This window comes from Drosophila virilis, chromosome X, assembly GCF_030788295.1.
Source record: "Drosophila virilis strain 15010-1051.87 chromosome X, Dvir_AGI_RSII-ME, whole genome shotgun sequence".
Classification (NCBI taxonomy): Eukaryota; Metazoa; Arthropoda; class Insecta; order Diptera; family Drosophilidae; genus Drosophila; species Drosophila virilis.
This window is the reverse complement of record NC_091543.1, coordinates 8825528-8843022: the sequence shown is the minus strand read 5'-3', so window position 1 is coordinate 8843022 and position 17495 is coordinate 8825528. Positions and strand designations below refer to the sequence as shown.

Below are 17495 nucleotides of genomic sequence, written 5' to 3'. Positions count from 1 at the left end.
GCATGGCCCGGCACAAGCTTTTTTTTGCCACTAATTAAAGATATCAATTTTTTTTAGCCGTTTCCTGTTTAGATAGGGACATATTGAAATAAACTTGTTTCGCCTTTGTTGTGAAGCTTCAACCAGTGAAAGTGGATTTTGCAAAAAGTTTGAAACGCTTCTTAAATGAATTTTCATAAGGATAATTAAGACAGAATTAGAGCCAGAAACCTCATCTACCCAACCCTTGACCAGCATTTTCCACCAAGAATGGTAGATTTCTCATAAGTTCCTTTACTTTTCTGCACGATGCAAGAACAAATTCAAAAGCAAGATTTAAGAGAATAATGAAATAATAAAATGGCAATGGAAAACCCTTTAACCAGCTATCGGCGGCTCTTATCGATTATCGATTAAACGCATGAATTGTTGCAAATACGTTATTCAAATGCGATTCGTATTGCCACACTCTACGCGCTCCTTACACTCGCTGAAAGCTACCCACTTTGCGAACTGTTGCATTGCACAGAGAAGAAACTGGAATGCACTTGAAGTGCAACCAAGCGGCAGGCAGCACTCGAATGCGCTCCCATTTCATGGGGGTTGGTCTCGTATTGCCCATGTCCCAGTATTTCAAGTATTAAGCGGCCCATGCCTCACTTTCAAAATACGCGAGACCACTAGAAGAACTGTTGGACTAAGTTAACAGTTATATTATACTAACTGGTATTTCCCGGCATTATGCAGTCCAAGGTTTTTTGCTCTAAACATAAGATCGATGTTGCAAACGTTTTCCGCTTGAAACCTTGAAAAAAACCTAGCCTGAATTTTTCATGCGAAATGTGTACAGCAGTTATCAGATTAATTTTCAAAATTTTAGGATTCTGATAATTGAATTTGAACACATCCATTTCCATTAAAGAGGGATGGATTTTCCGTAAAGTATGGGACACCTCTGATGTGCATTTTAGCAAAGATCTTTGCAAATGTGTTTGGGACCGATCGAATGGAGAGCAAAATAGTTTCATATAAACGTTTTTCGCGTTTTTTCCACACTTGCAGGTGGAAATCATCCCAATTCCATTACAAAAGCTAAAAGCGGCAAAAATTGCTGCTTCCAAGCCGTACGGCTTGAGCTGTGAGTCAATCGGTGAGTCAATCAATCAATCAGTCAGTCAGTCTCTCAGTTTTGTTAACTTGTTAACTTGGCTGCCAGACTGCTGATGTTTTTAAGTTTCAATCCAAGTCATAAAAGTTTTGAAAACAAACTTTCTACAAACAAAAACCTCTACAAACAACAGAAACCGGTGGAGAACTGTTGCATAACATTTGTTAGTTTTAATTTCTGTCGGCTGCGAAATCAGATTCAAATATCTTTATTTATATATATCTATTCTATTCTATTCTTTATATATATCTATTCCACTCATATACCGTCTTTCGAAAATTTGGTTCAAATTTTCCAACTTAGAGGAATGAATTCACCAAAAAGTGTGAAATGTACTAAAAATGCATTTGCCAAACGATTTTTGAAGGCCGATTGGTTAGTTAACAAAAATGTATCACAAAAACATATTTACATTAATTTTTCACAGTCGCAAATGGAGTTTATCCAAGCCACATCATTCTGTGAGTCAGTTAGTTAATTGGCCAGTTAATCGAAACAAAAACGTTTCATAGAACTCGTTTCCATCAATATTTCACAGTTTCAAGTGGACTTCTTCAAAACCGCGTCTTAGCCTGGGCCCCTTATTCTAACGTTAAATCCTGTGGCCCGAGCGTTGATAACCAATCAGTCAGTCAGTCCGTCAAGTGAATGCTCCTGAATTAATCTTAAGCTTTAAATAAGTTATTACATCCCGTTTGACCCATTTAACGCGACGAAGGTACACACGAAAATTGTGAAATAATTTTCCGTGCGCTAAACGAAAATCTGTGCAATTATTTGATCATTTAAAACGAATTTGTTTTGGCTTGAATTGGGTTAAAGGAGCGCCCGATAATGATAATTTGTATCTGTGAGTGTGCGCCAGTGAAAGCTGTAAGTTCTTGCGCCAATCCTTGCAAATCTGTTTCCCACTGCCCCAGGCGCCACTTGCGGTCCTCCACCCCTCTCCATTGCCCGCGCCGCCATCCTTTGTGCGCGTGTGAAGGGTAATTTATGAAAATTACTAAACGAACTACACCGAATGCGTGCAAATGATGTTTTGCTCAGCAAACAGCTCGCCAAAGAAAAGCAAAAAAAAAAAAAAAAAAAAAAAAAAACCAAGCGACTTAAGTGATCGACTGGAAGATATCCTGTAAGCAGACGAAGAGTAGCTTTCATTTAGCATCATAATATTGAATATAATCTGATACTAAGAGAACGGAACAAATATCTAAAGCGCGCGGCTGTCAGATATTATTGGAATACTCTTATTAGCACATTTAACGATTGCAGGGTATTCAAATGGGTTAGGTGCAGCAGAAGGCTAAGACTGAAGCTGGGCCTGTCGCAGCTGGGCGTGGCAGTTGGCAGTTGGCTGGCACAAACAGGCAAACAGGCGAAGCGCAGGATGTTGGTGTGCGCTTCATTGTCGTAAACAAAAAAGGCGGCAGCGTGCAGCAGGATGCATCGCCCGAACGGAAGGCAAGACCAAGAGCGGACAGCAGCCATGATAAAGCTAGCAGGAGCTCTGGCTCCAGTTTCCCTGCACGTAATCATCACCATAATGATGCTGCTGCTGCTGCTGCTGCTGATGATGATGATGATGATGATGTGGCTGGGACGCTCGGGCTGCTCATTAAAAAATTACCTTTCTTATGAAAAGTGGAATTAAAACGTGAAGTTTCTGGCAAGGCGCGTTAAGTTTTAATTGTTTATAATACGCAACGTTGCAAAAAATGCACTGAGGAAAAACCAAATATAAAGAGCGAACGTGTGATTTTATCTACCATGCTTATGCGCGACAATATTAATATATAATTTTAAATAACTTTTGCTTGCTCTGGAAAGGTATTTAAATAAGGGCTAGCAAGGGATATTTTTAGATAAAACCTAGCCTTATTATTTAAGGTGAGACCTTAACTTTAACAAATAGCAGGAGTCAACTACTTTCTCAGAAAATCTAAAATAGGGTGGCGAACAAGCTAGGCTTAGTTACTTGAAGAAATTCCATACTCTAGATATCCCCATCAGAACTACTATATTTATCGTGTATCTATTTAATACGAACATCTTCCCAAAAAAAAAACTCTAACGCAAGCTGTGCATCCATGAGAGGCCACGCTTGAATTTTGTACAAATTGAAACCTAGGCATGCCATATTCTCTTCATAATTTGCCTACAAATTGATCTATTCCCGTCTGGCTTATTATGCTATTGTGCAGCGCATAATTAGTAGTAAGATTAGTTGAGGAGCCAGTGTTGTACAACAACACTAAACGGGCAATCAAAAAAGAAAAACAAACAAACAAAAACACACACAAACACACACATAGACACACACACACACACACACTCACGTTCACACTTTACAGTTAAATACTTTCTTTTAGAGTTTTCTTTGAAGCTTCTACAGCTCATTCAGGCCTGGACTATTTATTTGGCTTTCGCTGTCTCCAACTTTCTCTCCCTCTCTCGCCCTCTCTCCCTCTTGCTCCTTCGCTGCTGCTGCTAAGTCATTAAGACTAATGGCCACCTAAACAGCTGTGGGTGGATGCTATATGAGTGGGGGCCAGGGCTTTAGTTGGAGCAGTTGGTGGTTGCCATCTGCAGTTGTTGTTGTTTGCAATTGTTGTTGTTGCTGCTGTTGTTGGTGTTGTTGGTGTTGTTGTTGTTCTTGTCTTTATCGTGGTTTTGATTTTGTAGTTTTCTGGTATTACAATACAACACGTACCACCGCACACGAATTTATTTGCCGCTCTCTTTTTGGCCATTTGGCGCATTGTTCGGCATTGTTAACGCCCCCTCCCGCCCCTTGTGGCTATGTGCGTGTATGTGTGTGTGTGTGTGTGTGTGTGTGTATGTAATTAAGCACTTCAGCTGAGTTGTAAAATGTGTTTCAACACTCTTCCACTTACGTTCCCCGCAGTTATTCACCATTGTAGTGTATCTTCCCGATGCTTCCTCGAGCCCCCTGCAACTCGCCACGGAATTTGTCGGAAAACAATTTAAGGCAACCCGTGCGGTTTTGTTGGCCCCGTTCCGGCCAGACAGAATGGACCACTATATTCCAACTATTGACTACCAATTTCGGTTGATTTTATTGAATTTCAAGGAACACTGGAACAAAAAAAATAAAAGGCCAAACACGAATAAAAAAAAGAAAAACACCACAAAAAAAAAAACAAAACAAAACAAAACAAAGCAAAAAACGAAAGCTGGAAAAAGTTTGCATTGTGTGAGTGCCAAGTGTTTGGAAAGTCGCTGAAGAGGAAAATTCGAATGGACTTTCTTTAGCTGGGAAATTGCAACAGAACAAGAGATTTGCCTCGATGCAGCAGTTTGGAGCTGTTGCTTGTAGACCGTTCCGAAAGCTGTTCAATCGTCAGCAGAGAGAAAGGGAATGATAGAAAGAGAGAGAAGGAGAGAGAGAAAAGCAAAGTGAGAAGTAAAGGCAATGTAAATTTAAAACGAATAACAAAGCGGAAGGCAGCAAAACTATAAGAATATCATAATGCGAAGGGCACAGCGAGAAGCAAAAAGATAAGTTGAAAAAGTGAAGGGAAGTGAAGCGCATAAAGTCAAAAGAAAGAAGCAACTTGAACTACGAAAATATAGACAAAGCAAACAGCAATAAAGAAAATAATAAATGCATAAAATAAAAGCTAAATGGGTAAGTTGTAAATAAAAAATGAAAGAGAGAAGCGATAAGAGAGGTGAACAAAAAACTTAACGAATAGTGTTAAAAGCGAGAACCAAGCGAGAAGCTGTATAATAAAAATGAGAGAAGCAATTAGATAATGAATGTCACAGGTAAAGCAAGTTCCACTAGAAAATTAGATAGCTGGCAGAAAGAGTAAGCGTCCAAAGAAGAAGCAAAGTTGAACAGTTAAGCCAGAAGGTAAGCGATAATCAGGGAAGCAATGCAAGAAATATGAGAAAATAATATTAGCCAGTCAACGAGAGCGGCTAGAATTAGAAAGCTGAAGCAAAACGTAAACAGTTATTCGAAGTGAGAAGCAAAGTATTAAATAAGTTAAGTCAATCCGTGCAATCAGATTAAAATAGAGTTTATCACGCTTAACAAGCCATCTACTTCACTTAGACGAGCACCTCTCAGGGCTGACTTTATTTAAGCGGGAGCCAAGGTAAAGCACGAATCAAATCCAAAGGCACGTTGCCTGGCAATACGTTCGACGTCTTGCGACTTGCAAGCTTGATGATGCCGCATTCAACATTCGCATTCAACTGCGTTAAGTGCATTTGCTTTCAGCATTTTGTGGGTGCTTTCAAGCAGCAATTAGACACTTTTAGCTACATTTCAAATTAAATGCTGTAGGGCTGTGTGCGTGTGCGTGTATGTGTGCAGTGCGCGAATCGAGAGATCACTTGACGCAGACGCAACGTTTCCCATTTGGCCAACAGGTTTTGGTGTGCATTCGTAACACTTTTCATCTGCCTACTTTTTGGTTGCACAAACTAAATGAAATTATTTCCGTATAATTTATTTGCACTAACAAGAAAATGATATAAACGTCTGGGGCGCTAACTCAGCCCTCGGGCGGCATTCATTAAGTGCAACAAACATCTACCCATGCTTCGCTGGCCCCCTTTCGTGACAGTCGTCTCCATCTGTGTCCCCATCGTAGTCGCAGTCGCCGTCACCGTCGCCGTCACGTTCGTCTTCATCATCATCATAATCATCATAACCAGAGAGAAGCTGAAATTTATGCCTGACATAGAAACACAATTTTGTCTGACTGTCGACCATTTTGTTCATGTACTTGCATCTGCCACCATTTGACTTGTTTCCATGTCTTGTTGTCTTGCCTGGCTTTTTACATTTTTTATTTCTATTTTATTTTTGCACAACCCCCTTTTGGCTTGCTTTCAAATTGAGTTGTAACACGCTAAAGAAATAAAAAATAAAGTGTGTGTGTGTGTGTGGGTGTGAGAGTGTGAGTGGTTGCAGTTGTGCATTCGACTAGAAGATGCCCTGCCTAGGCAAAGCGGCAACAACAACAAATTCCAAGTGAAATAACTACAAGTCCTTGCGCACTGGGGAAGATGTAGTGCCTGCTTTTGAGTGGGTCAAGGCGGCTAATAAACCCCTTGGCGTCTCACTCATGAGGCCACACTTCAGCTGACATATTCACTTAACCTCCATGGTGACATTTTTTGTTATATTCCATTGCTTCTATTTTATATATATTTTTTTCATTATTTTTATTTGCTAATACTCGCAGTTCCACCACTCGTTCATGTTCTCCATGTTCATTTTAGTTAGAATATTTCTTGCTTTTCACCATTTGTGATTAGTTTTCAATAAATTTGTTTACGAGAGGGTTTCCCTTCATGGGGTTACCTCCCAATATTCCTCGTTATTAGGTATATATATTTTTACTTAAAGCTGTTTTTACGCAAACATTCTTCAAGTTCATTTTAATTTCCACCTAGTTTCGTTACAAGCTCTTTTGTCCACCTTGCTCACATTTCTAGTCCTTTTAGTTGAACCGCCTCAAAGCTCTACCTATCTAATCATTTGTTTTTTAAATATCCAAATAGTTTTTCATTTCTGCATTCTGTTTCTGATCTTTGCTCATAACCAAACAACCCGCTGCAGGCAACTTACGTGATCACTAAAATAGCAAAATCTTTGCTTGCGACTTGGACAGAACTTGAGAAAGCAAGGCAAATACTTGTAGAAAAAAACTGACAAAGAAATAAATCCTTTCAGCAGATACCCTGCAATCGACCATCTAATTACCTGCAGCTGGGAATCAAAAGCAAGCGAAGTGCAAGTTAAATGTGAGAAAAAATAACTGCTAAACTACCCTCAAGCGGCAAAACCGCACAATGCTGTTGACCACCCACAAAAAAGCGAATAGAAAAAAGCGACAAGAGCTGTACAACAGACAAACACACACACACACACACACACACAGTCAGAAAATTCACCAGCAAACACACACATGAATGAGCTCTAGAGCTGTATGTGCGGGCAGATAGCTTAAGGTCCCTTGTATCATGACGAAGCTGTTGACACTTCATAAATACATGAGTTGCACTCAACGTCCGCTCACACGTGCACTGTGCATACACACACAGACACACACACTAACACACACACATTAGGTATATGTACTAGTTTTGCGCAATTGTTACTCTTCAGGTTTTGTAATACCCTGTAAGCAGCATAGGATTATGAAAGCAGCAAAATCCGGCTCTTGAAGTGTTCACGCAATTAAAAACGTTGCAGCTGAAACTTGAACGACTGCTAAATACCCTGTAATGCAAAAATGATTAAAGGTAAGCTAAGGCGCGTGGCTGCAATTAATATGTTATATCGCTTAATGAGGCATAACTAAATTTAATTACTCATTCTTTTTCTATTAACAGGGTATTACCAAGTGGAGCTCTTGTAATCTTTCTTGTTTTTTTTTTTTTCAAGTACATTTTTTGTGTTTTGCCCCATTCGAGCACTTCAACAAATTTACACTTGTATCACTCAAACGCTACGTTTTTATGCCATTTGCCTCACACACACACACACACACACACACGCACACTTACACGCGCACACACACTAACACGCGCTGCCCACCTCAACATGGCGTTTGCACTTGTCAACGCTTGTTTCACGCCTGAATCGTTGCATGCTAGTTACAAGAAAACTCAAAAAAATCAAAACAAAAATTACTTAAATAAAAGGAAACAAATTTCAACAACAAAATTAAAAGCACGCGAAATTTGTGTGCACTATGAAATTAAAAAAAAAAAATAATAATAATAATAAAAAATTCGAATGTTTGCCCAAACAACCAGCGAAAGTTGTGGTGCAAAGTGCAAAAAAGCTCAAGGATATCTGGCACAGCATGCAGGCAAATTGCATTGACTATGATTCCGGTCGGTGAACCAGTTAGAAAGTAATTCAGTATGATAGCTCCTGGAAATGCGGTTTGTGGGATGGACAGATATTAAATGAAATGAAGAGCTTTACCAATCTCGATGACAGTGAAACGGTCCGAAAGTGTTTGAGCTGTATTTCAGGTATTTAGAATTTACGAGGATTTTCTTTTCTGATGGCCTTTGTAAGTTATCAAATATTTAGTTAAGCTTAAGTCAGTTGGGACACCTAAATTCTTCAATTAGCAAAGCATAAGACTATGGCTTAAGCTTGTGAACCGGTTCGAACGTGGTCCATAGTCAGAGCTCAAAGTCCATTTATTGGTATAATAACGACAATGTTCGTTCTTAGTTTTTTTTGGATTTTTGGCTCCATTGGAGCTTCGTAAATTATAAAAGATAAGGACTATGGCTTTATCGTTTGAACCGGTTCGAATGTGGTTCACAGCCATAGCTCGACAAGTATTTAAACCATGATATTAGTAATTAGGGACTAGGATACTTAACTTCTTCAAGGAGGATTATGGCCTAGCTTGTGAGCCAGTTCGTAAGTGGTTCACAGCTATAGATAAAGAACGATAACGATAAACGAGGACTTGTGACTGTTAACCGGTTCAGCGGTTCATTCTGGACTTGATTCGTACTAAACATTATTACATTGATTTAAATGAGAGGGTATCAGAGTTGCGATGTGTCAAAAGGCACAGTTTTTCCGGTGTTTGTTCATAATGCTGCCCTAAGGGCTACGACAAGTTGCAGAGGGGGTCAAAAATAGTGGCAAAAAGCATTTAACAGAGAGGCGCCACCAGCCAAAAACCACGAAGAGGAACCACAACATGAAAAGCTGCAGCTGGCACTTGCTGTTGGCAAGCGGGAGCAGCAGCACGGGCCGGGATACGGACAGGGACAGACAAAACTATGCAAAAAGCAAATGAAGGGGAAAAATAAATGCGAAACAGAGCAAATGAATCACCGACAAATTACGGTAAGAAAAGAAAATTTCAAAACGGAAATGGCGGCAGCTAAATTTCGTTATGGCTACATCACAATTTTTCCGTAGCGCATATTTCCTCTGCTCTCTTTGTGTGTTTTTCTTGCCTCTTCTTCTGCTTCTGCTTCTGCTTCTTTACTGTTGCCAACAATATTTTCAGATTCTTAAGTTTTTTCTTATGGGCCAGCGGCCAAACGGAGAAGTAGTAAAAATTTTAACATAACTTGAGAGCACGAATAAAAACATAAACAAAAACAAAAAAAAAAACGCTGAAAAAAGGTCTTATAAAATATGCATATGCTCATTTGGGCTTACAGCATAAAATGGTAAACTGCCACGCCCACACATAAGCAAACACACTCATTCACAAGTTTTTGGCGTGCGAAATTTCATTAAAGTGCCTACGAGAAATAACTTCACTTTAAGATGTTCGCACTGAGAATACCCAAGCCGAATACAAGGTCTCACACTCCCAAGATGAACAGAGTTGAACTGCTTCAGTTTTTAGTTGGACATTTACCTGCAATAAAAAGATGAGAAACAGCTTATGAGAAATGCAGTAACATTATCATCATTAAATATCTATATATATATATGGAGTATATATTGTAATAGTATGATTTTCTTCGTTGATTTAACTTATGTTCGGGTTGCCTTTTTATTTTTAACAACACGTCTTCTTACTGCTAGTACTGTAGAGAGACTGCCTTCCACTTCTTCTCTGCAGCCGCTTTTCTTTATCGATATTTACTTATCGTACTGTTATAATTAACATAGATAGTGACACTATAATACCCTGGCTAGGGTTACCAATGATGCTCTTATCCTATTACAACTCGGCCATCCTGACAAAGAGAGCTCCCGATCTCTGTCTTTTATATGTGTATCTATCTTTATAACTAATGCTTATTGCCTATTTTCGCATCCAATGCTTAAAGTTTTGGCTATTCCAGATACCAACGTACGGGTTGCGAGATAATTGAAAGCCTTCTACATCCTTTAACAAGTATCTATCATTTTTTAAAATCTTTTCTATACTATAAGGCCCTTTATATCTTGGTATTAACTTTTTTGAAACTCCTGGTGTGCTATCAAAATTTTTTACCATGACATAGTCACCTATTTTATATTCTACTGATACTTTCTTCTTTTTATTAATCCGCTCTTCATTTCTGATTTGAGCTTCTTTTTGATATATTTCTCCACTCTTTCTTATATTTTCTAAATTTCTTTTATCACACGTGTTCACCTGTGTAAACTCTTCTAATTTTTCTTTTAATTCATCAACAACTTTTCCTTTCTGTTGTAATCCGAATAACATTTCGCTTGGAAATTTCTTTATGCTTTTGTGTTGTGTGTTGTTTATTGCATATTCAACATTTTCTATAATAACATCCCAATGTAAACCATTTTCTGGCTCCGCCATTTTTGCCATCATCGGACCCAAGTCCCTATTCAACCTTTCCACCTGACCATTTGCTTGCGGACAACCCGTTGCTATTTTAATATGCGTTACTCCCTCATTTTTTAAAAATTCATCAAACTCTTTTGCAGTAAAACAACTCCCTCTGTCCGATACAATGAACTTAGGTCTACTATACGCTCTGAAATAATCTTTTAATGCCTTAATCGCTTCTTTCGTACTTGTTGTCTTTGCTGTATATAGTCTAACAAATTTTGAAAATCCGTCAACCACCGCCAATATATATTTATTAGCCCTTCCTGCATTAATTGGTCCATAATGGTCTATATGGATCATTTCCCACGGTTTGTTTCCTTTCGGTATGCTATGTAATAGTCCTTCACTCTTACCCGTCTTGGGGGCGAAGGCAATGCATTTTAAACAATTCCCTATATGCTTTATTGCTTTTTCCTTAATATATGGGAACCAGTAACTCTTTCCAATGGCATCGATCATCTTATCTCTCCCAGCATGTCCCAACTCATCATGATATTTGTAAAGTACATGTTCTTCCATATCCTTTGGTACATAAAAAACTAATCTGCCATCATTTGTTTTTCTGTAAATGACCCCATTTCTCATTTCGAATAGCTTGTGCTCTTCTTTTTCTAACATCTTTCTAATATCTACCAGTTTGTCATCTTTGCTTTGGCAAATAACTAAATTGTCCTCAAAACTATTGGATTCAATAACTAAAATGTCCTCATAACATCTGCTTAACGCATCCACATGTTGCATTTGCTTGCCCGATCTATGCACTAACTCAAAATCGTAATTTTGTAGTTCTAACGCCCATCTAGCAATTCTCGGATTTAAATCTATTTTGTTAAGCGTTAAAGTTAAAGAGTTGCAATCTGTCATTATTTTAAATCGTTTTCCCTGTAGATATATACGAAATCTGCGTAATGCGTAAATGATGGCTAGCGTTTCTAACTCAAAACTATGATATTTAGACTCTACTTCGGTTGTTCTTTTAGAAAAATAAAAAATCGGGTGTAATTTCCTATCTTCTTTTTTTTGAAATAAAACAGCCCCAAATCCCACTGCGCTGGCATCACAATGTAGTTCTATTTCTTCTTTGTAATTATATATTGATAGTACTGGCGCCTCTAACAATTTATCTTTTAACATATTAAAACACTTAAACTCCTCTTCTCCAAACTTGAATTTCTTATCTTTTTTCAATAAATCATATAAGGGTTTAGCTAATATAGAAAAGTTTAAAATGAACCTCCTGAAGTAGGAGCATAACCCTAGGAAACTTTGTACTCCCTGAATTTTGTTTGGTATTGGAAAGGATTTAACCGCTTCTAACCCTTTTTCATCAGCCCTAACGCCTTTACTATCCACCACAAATCCTAAATATTTAACGCTGCTTTTAAAAAATTCACACTTATCTAATTTCAACTCTAATTTGTTTTGCACCAGTCTTATAAACACTTCCTTTAAGGTCTCCATGTGTTCCTTTATGTTTGTACTTGCTATCATAATATCATCCATGTAAACAATTACCTTATTATCTTTTATCATATCACAAAATATGTTATTAACAAATCTTTGAAATACATGTGGCGCAGTTTTTAAACCCATGGGCATCCTAAGAAATTCATATTGTCCTAAAGGGGTAACAAATGAAGTGTATTTAATAGATTGCTCATTAACAAAAACATGAAAATACCCGTTTTTTAGATCCAACTTTGAAAATACTGTTTTTCCGCATAGTCTGTCTAATAAATCGTCGATCAATGGTAGCGGGTAGTTGTCTCTACATATAATTTTGTTCAGTCTTCTAAAATCAATACATAACCTCATGTCTCCAGTTTTTTTCTTCACTAGTACTATAGGTGATGCATACTCTGAACAACTTGGCCTAATGATTCCATCTTTTAAATAGTCGTCTAATAATTCTTGCAACTTTTCTTTTTCCATATAAGATAACCGCCTAGGTGTACAATTAAATACTTTGTCGTTTTCTAATCTTATGCTTAACTCATGTCTTAATTTTGGCTGATTTGGCCTTTTCGCTTTTACATAAGTATTTTCAAATAAATTTTCAAATTCACACTTTGTGCTGTAATCAATATCTTCACTTAAAATATATATATTTTCTCTTTTGTTAGAATCTTCCCAACTTATTGTTAAGATATCCTTCTCAAAATTCTCTTCTAACACTCCCATGATTTCGCTATTCACTGGCGCTTCATTAACATGATTATTAATTTTAACTGCACTGTTTCCTATATCTTCTATAATCACTTTTTCAATCCCGGTTTGATTATAGATAATTTCATCACTAACAACTTCTTCACTATCAGGTTCGAGCTTAAGCTCTCCATAACTAACTATCTCATCACTAACAGTTTCGATCCCAATCACTTCATTTCTAACTATTTCACCACTAATTATTTTATTTCTAACTATCTCATCACTACCAACTTTATCACCAAGCGTTTCCGGACTAACAATTTTCTCACTAACTAATTCATCACTAACAGTTTCATTACTGACTATTTCCTTATTAACGATTTTATCATTTAACAATATAGTTTCATTTTGCTCGTGTTTGATATCTTCATCGTCCACTTTTTTTTGTTTTTCTTTGTAGCTTGTAGCTATGATATCATTTTTACCATTATTCTGGTGATCAACTTTATGCCCGTTCACAATTTTTAATGTTCTTAAATCAATATTTAAACCAAAAGAATCCATAAAATCTCTACCAAGCACAGCGTCATACCTCATAGACTCATTTGCCACAATTATAACATTAAAATAAACATTTATTAACTTTTTCTTCATAAAACATAAAATTTTTCCAAAATTTTTCAATTTACTTTCATTTAAACCTACATACGAATTTGCATCTGGCATACGCTTTACTTTTAATGGCACAAACTTTTCCTTTAAAAATGAAATAGGGCTGCCAGAGTCTATAAGGCATTCTGCAATTATTGATTTGTTAAATGAGTTACTAAAATGAATTCTTAAGTATCTTACATATTTGTTTTCCATATCATACTTTTTATTTGGACATCCTGCTATTAAATGATCCTTTGAGCCGCACGCATAGCAAGATCCTGCCTCCCGTTTGGGCTTTAAACAATCTTTGGCCCAATGGCCCTTAACATTGCAATTGTAGCAACGTTGTTGTTTGTCCGCCTGTGCTTCCTGTGCAGTTTGTTTCACTACATGGTTTCGTACCCGTTTAATTGGCAACTTTATAGCTGCAAACGCACGTAAAATTTGAGCCGGATTGGTAAAGCAATGCATACTAGCTTGAGTGCGCAAGTTTTCGCAAGGTATGCCTCGAATAATACCCTCCATTAACTCCTCTACATCAATGTTGATGTCCTGTGCCAATATGCTTTTTTCGCTAAAATATGTGGCGAACACCTCATCTGGTTTCCAAACCCGATCCTCGAACTTCTGTCGTAGTTCCGACTTCGAAAATCCTCCCCCGAAGGCCAAAACCAATTGATTTAGCATCTCGTCAATCGGAGCAATGATGCGCATAGGGTCTGCATGCAACCACTTCAAAGCACCGCCTTTCAATTTGCTTATACAAAGCAAGTGCTGTTGCATATCATTTAGTCTGTAGATCTTGGCCACATTGAAGAATTGCATTACCCATTTACGCACCTCACTTTCTCCAGTAAATTCTAATAAAATTTCCTTGGCTAACATCATCGCTCCAGTTTGGATGCAATTATTTAAGTTGCCTCCGACAGCGTTGCCACTTTCGTCGATCCTTCCAGCTGCCCCAGCGTTGCCCGCTGCACCAGCGTGATCAGCTGCACCAGCGTTGCCATCCGTTCCAGTGTAATCAGCTGCACCAGCGTTGCCATCCGTCGACCGTGGTCTTTCTTCAGTGTGACCATCCTCTAGCTGCAATAAATCGCCGACTTCACTTTCTTGCTCTCCCCCGTCGCTCCCGCCGATGTGCGAGTTGCGGTTCACCGTTACTTGAAATTCTTCTAGGAATTTTCGAGACGCTTCAATTTCGAGACGCATCAATTTCAGCATCTCGGCGCCATTTGCTATTTCGTCACGCTGTTGTTGCATTATGTTTTGCAACTCATTTTGAGCCTCAATTGTCTGTTCCTTGTTACGTTGAACTTCAAGTTCCTTTGCAGCATCGTCTCGGATGTCCACTGGTACCTTATTTAATCTCGCCATCAGCTCAGTTTTGGTACCCTCTGTTGGCAAATTTAGTAATGCCAACCAACTTTTCAATGTCGCTATTGACACGTCATTTATATTTATATTTTCCATTTTGTTGTGTTTTTTTTTTTTTTCTGAGTCAATCCCACTTCTGATATTGTAATAGTATGATTTTCTTCGTTGATTTAACTTATGTTCGGGTTGCCTTTTTATTTTTAACAACACGTCTTCTTACTGCTAGTACTGTAGAGAGACTGCCTTCCACTTCTTCTCTGCAGCCGCTTTTCTTTATCGATATTTACTTATCGTACTGTTATAATTAACATAGATAGTGACACTATAATACCCTGGCTAGGGTTACCAATGATGCTCTTATCCTATTACAATATTGTCAAGATCGAGATCGTTTGTTAGCAACTTTTCAGTTTATTTTAAACCTGCCACTGGCAAGGCCGGGGTATACCCGCTTTACCGCACCCTCTATATCAATTTTGCACATATGTAGGTCAAAATCTCCCACCCCCACAGCTCGGTCAAATCACATCAGATTTGTACGAGGTTTGGGTCTTTGTTCATAGAGTCTAGCCTCTACATTGATTAAGCATCTAAATTTAGCAACATTATTCTTGGTCCAAGTGCATGTGCAAATGGTACCCTAAAATATCCTACATATAATCTATATATTTCAATATTCAATATTTCCCACCTAAATAAGGCTGAAAAACAAATAAAGCATGCTTCAAGTATTTTCGTAATTAAAAATTAGTACTTCAAATAAGAATGTCATGTTATAAGAATAACTATTTTATTAGGGTGAGTTTAATCCGGATCTTTTCAAATCAGGATTCGAGTCGAAAGAAGGGGAGGAGAACACTAGACGATTTGGGTTAAGTTTACATCTATATATATATATGTATATATATGTCGAAAAGTAGTGCGCGTTTCGGTTTTTTTGTTGGGCTCTGCTGTAGTTCCTGCAGTTGGTGTTTGCTTCACTTTTCTTTTGCTCAAGAATCCTTTTTTTGTTTGTCTTTCTTTAGGAAAAGTCGGGTGAGCTGGTTGAGTTGTCCTTGTTGGAACTGGGCATAGTATTGCTGCCACTGCTCTGCAGCTCCTGCAGCTTAATGATCAATGGCATAAAGACGCGCTCCGGCAAGGATTCCTTCAGTGTCTGGAGCACTGGCAGCGGCTGGGCGCACATCATGATCGCATTGGCCAAATGGCTGAGACCCTCTGACATGTTGCCTCGGATAAGCAGATGCTCACCCAGATTGATCTCATTGAGAAAACAACGTTCCAGACTTGTGTGATTATTGGCATCCAGCATGCAACTATTTGGATCAATATCATCGCCACTTGATATGCGATATTTGAATTTGTCCTGCTCACGCTGCCGGCGCGCGTGCACCTTCTTTTTGTACTCGGGATCGGAGCGACGCTTCTGATCGAAATAGATGCAAAAGCCCAGGATAAATGCACCCGCGGTGCCTACGGCAAATGCCAGCAAGGATCTGCACGATATGCTTAACATAATCAATTTGGAAGCAAATTGAGGTATACGAAAAACAACAAAATAAATCAAAAACCAAACAGGAATAATTAAAATAAATAAAATGCGATATGAAAACGATATGAAATTAATTATGAAAATAATTCCTAAAATTATACAAAATTTTCTTGTGGCTATTTTTTGTTATACTTTTCGTATTATTTTATTCTGTCCTCTTACGCTTATTGTGTGTTTTTACGAAACGAATACTAAATGAATACTGAGAGAATTCGGTTTTGTCTCGATTGTCCAACTGCCGTTTAAGGCAAGGCCAACATGTTTTTTTTTTTTACGAAAGGACATTAATCTATTCACGATGGAGTTCTTTTAGTAAGTGGGACAAAGTGGTTGAAGGCTCAGATTATTAGAATTGGATGCTACACGCAAACCTTGTTTGTTTCGGCAGATATTTTTAGTGGTTGCATTACAGTACTCGCAAGAGGAGAGCTGCTTGATCGAAAAGTGGTTGACAATATGTTCCCCATAGCTGGAATAGAAACTAATGTACCCCATAGTGTGAAGAAGATCGATGCCGAGCCTATTGAAATAGGCAGGTTGGATAAAAAAAAATAGCTTAAATAAAATAATGACGATTTTTATTTTTTGCCGGAAACACTGTACAAGCAAATTTGTTTGTTTCTTTGGTTGGGTTTTCTTTTCTTTTTCTAATTTTTTTTTATTTTTTGTTTTTTTTTTTTTTTTTTTGATTTGGCTTTTCATTCGTTTCTTCTAACTAACTACAAAAATCAAAAGTTGGAGCTTGATCGAGTTTCAATCGAGCGCGAGATCTACGCCCGTGGTCTCGCCAAGGGGATTGGGCAACTGCAGTTCGGGTAGCTTAGTCAGCAGCAGGTTGAAGATGCGTTCGGGCAATGCCACTTTCATGGCCTCCAGAAGGGCTACCGGCTGGGCACAGACCATTATGGCATTGGCCAGATGCACCAGACCCGCATCCAATTTGGCCTGCCTAAATAGATCCTCGGCCATTTTGATCTCATTCTGGAAATAATGCTGCACAACCTCATGGTCGTTGAGCTCAAATGTATCATCGCTTGTCGACTCGCCTCGGTAATCGCAGACGAACGGCAACGGGTTCGTCTTTTGGCGACGCTCGTGCACCTTCTTCTTATAATTTGGATCGGAGCGACGCTTCCGATCGTAATATATACAATAGCCGAGGAGCAGTGCACCGGCTGTGCCGGCTGTTAGGGCCAGCAGCGAATTCCTTGACATATTTTTGTAGGACAATTTTGAAATTGCGAGTTCTTGTGGCTACTATTATATAAAATACTGTTCGGGAATA

General features: G+C 38.3%; 4 protein-coding genes across 7 annotated transcripts in view; all 4 read right to left on the bottom strand.

Annotated features, from left to right (window-relative positions):
- Ten-a (tenascin accessory) overlaps positions 1-17495 on the bottom strand; it is a 289872-nt gene that overhangs the window by 206056 nt on the left and 66321 nt on the right. The window lies entirely within an intron of this gene.
- On the bottom strand, positions 10437-15023 carry LOC138911228 (uncharacterized). Of its 2 annotated transcripts, none has more exons than XM_070209089.1 (2): positions 13502-15023; positions 10437-13424 (listed from the first exon to the last, which is right to left on the bottom strand). In XM_070209089.1, exons 1-2 carry the CDS (start codon positions 14752-14754, stop codon positions 13319-13321), a joined length of 1359 nt encoding a protein of 452 aa, XP_070065190.1. In that variant the 5' UTR covers positions 14755-15023; the 3' UTR covers positions 10437-13318. The 2 variants fall into 2 exon arrangements, with proteins under 2 accessions (XP_070065190.1, XP_070065191.1); XM_070209090.1 differs by having other exon boundaries at positions 13480-15021.
- Positions 15680-16174, bottom strand: LOC6633836 (mitochondrial import receptor subunit TOM20 homolog). The gene has a single exon (XM_002057011.1). The coding sequence runs from the start codon at positions 16172-16174 to the stop codon at positions 15680-15682; it is 495 nt and encodes a 164-aa protein (XP_002057047.1).
- LOC6633835 (mitochondrial import receptor subunit TOM20 homolog) lies at positions 16964-17425 on the bottom strand. The gene has a single exon (XM_002057010.3). It carries the CDS (start codon positions 17423-17425, stop codon positions 16964-16966), a length of 462 nt encoding a protein of 153 aa, XP_002057046.1.

Excerpts from the sequence above, each read along its gene's own strand:
- LOC6633836 (XM_002057011.1), bottom strand. The coding sequence starts at position 16,174 with ATGTTAAGCATATCGTGCAGATCCTTGCTGGCATTTGCCGTAGGCACC.
- LOC6633835 (XM_002057010.3), bottom strand. The coding sequence starts at position 17,425 with ATGTCAAGGAATTCGCTGCTGGCCCTAACAGCCGGCACAGCCGGTGCA.
- LOC138911228 (XM_070209089.1), bottom strand. The coding sequence starts at position 14,754 with ATGGAAAATATAAATATAAATGACGTGTCAATAGCGACATTGAAAAGT. Across the intron at positions 13,425-13,501 it reads GCAGGATGTCCAAATAAAAA|AATGCCTTATAGACTCTGGC; the intron begins GTATGATATGGA and ends CAATAATTGCAG.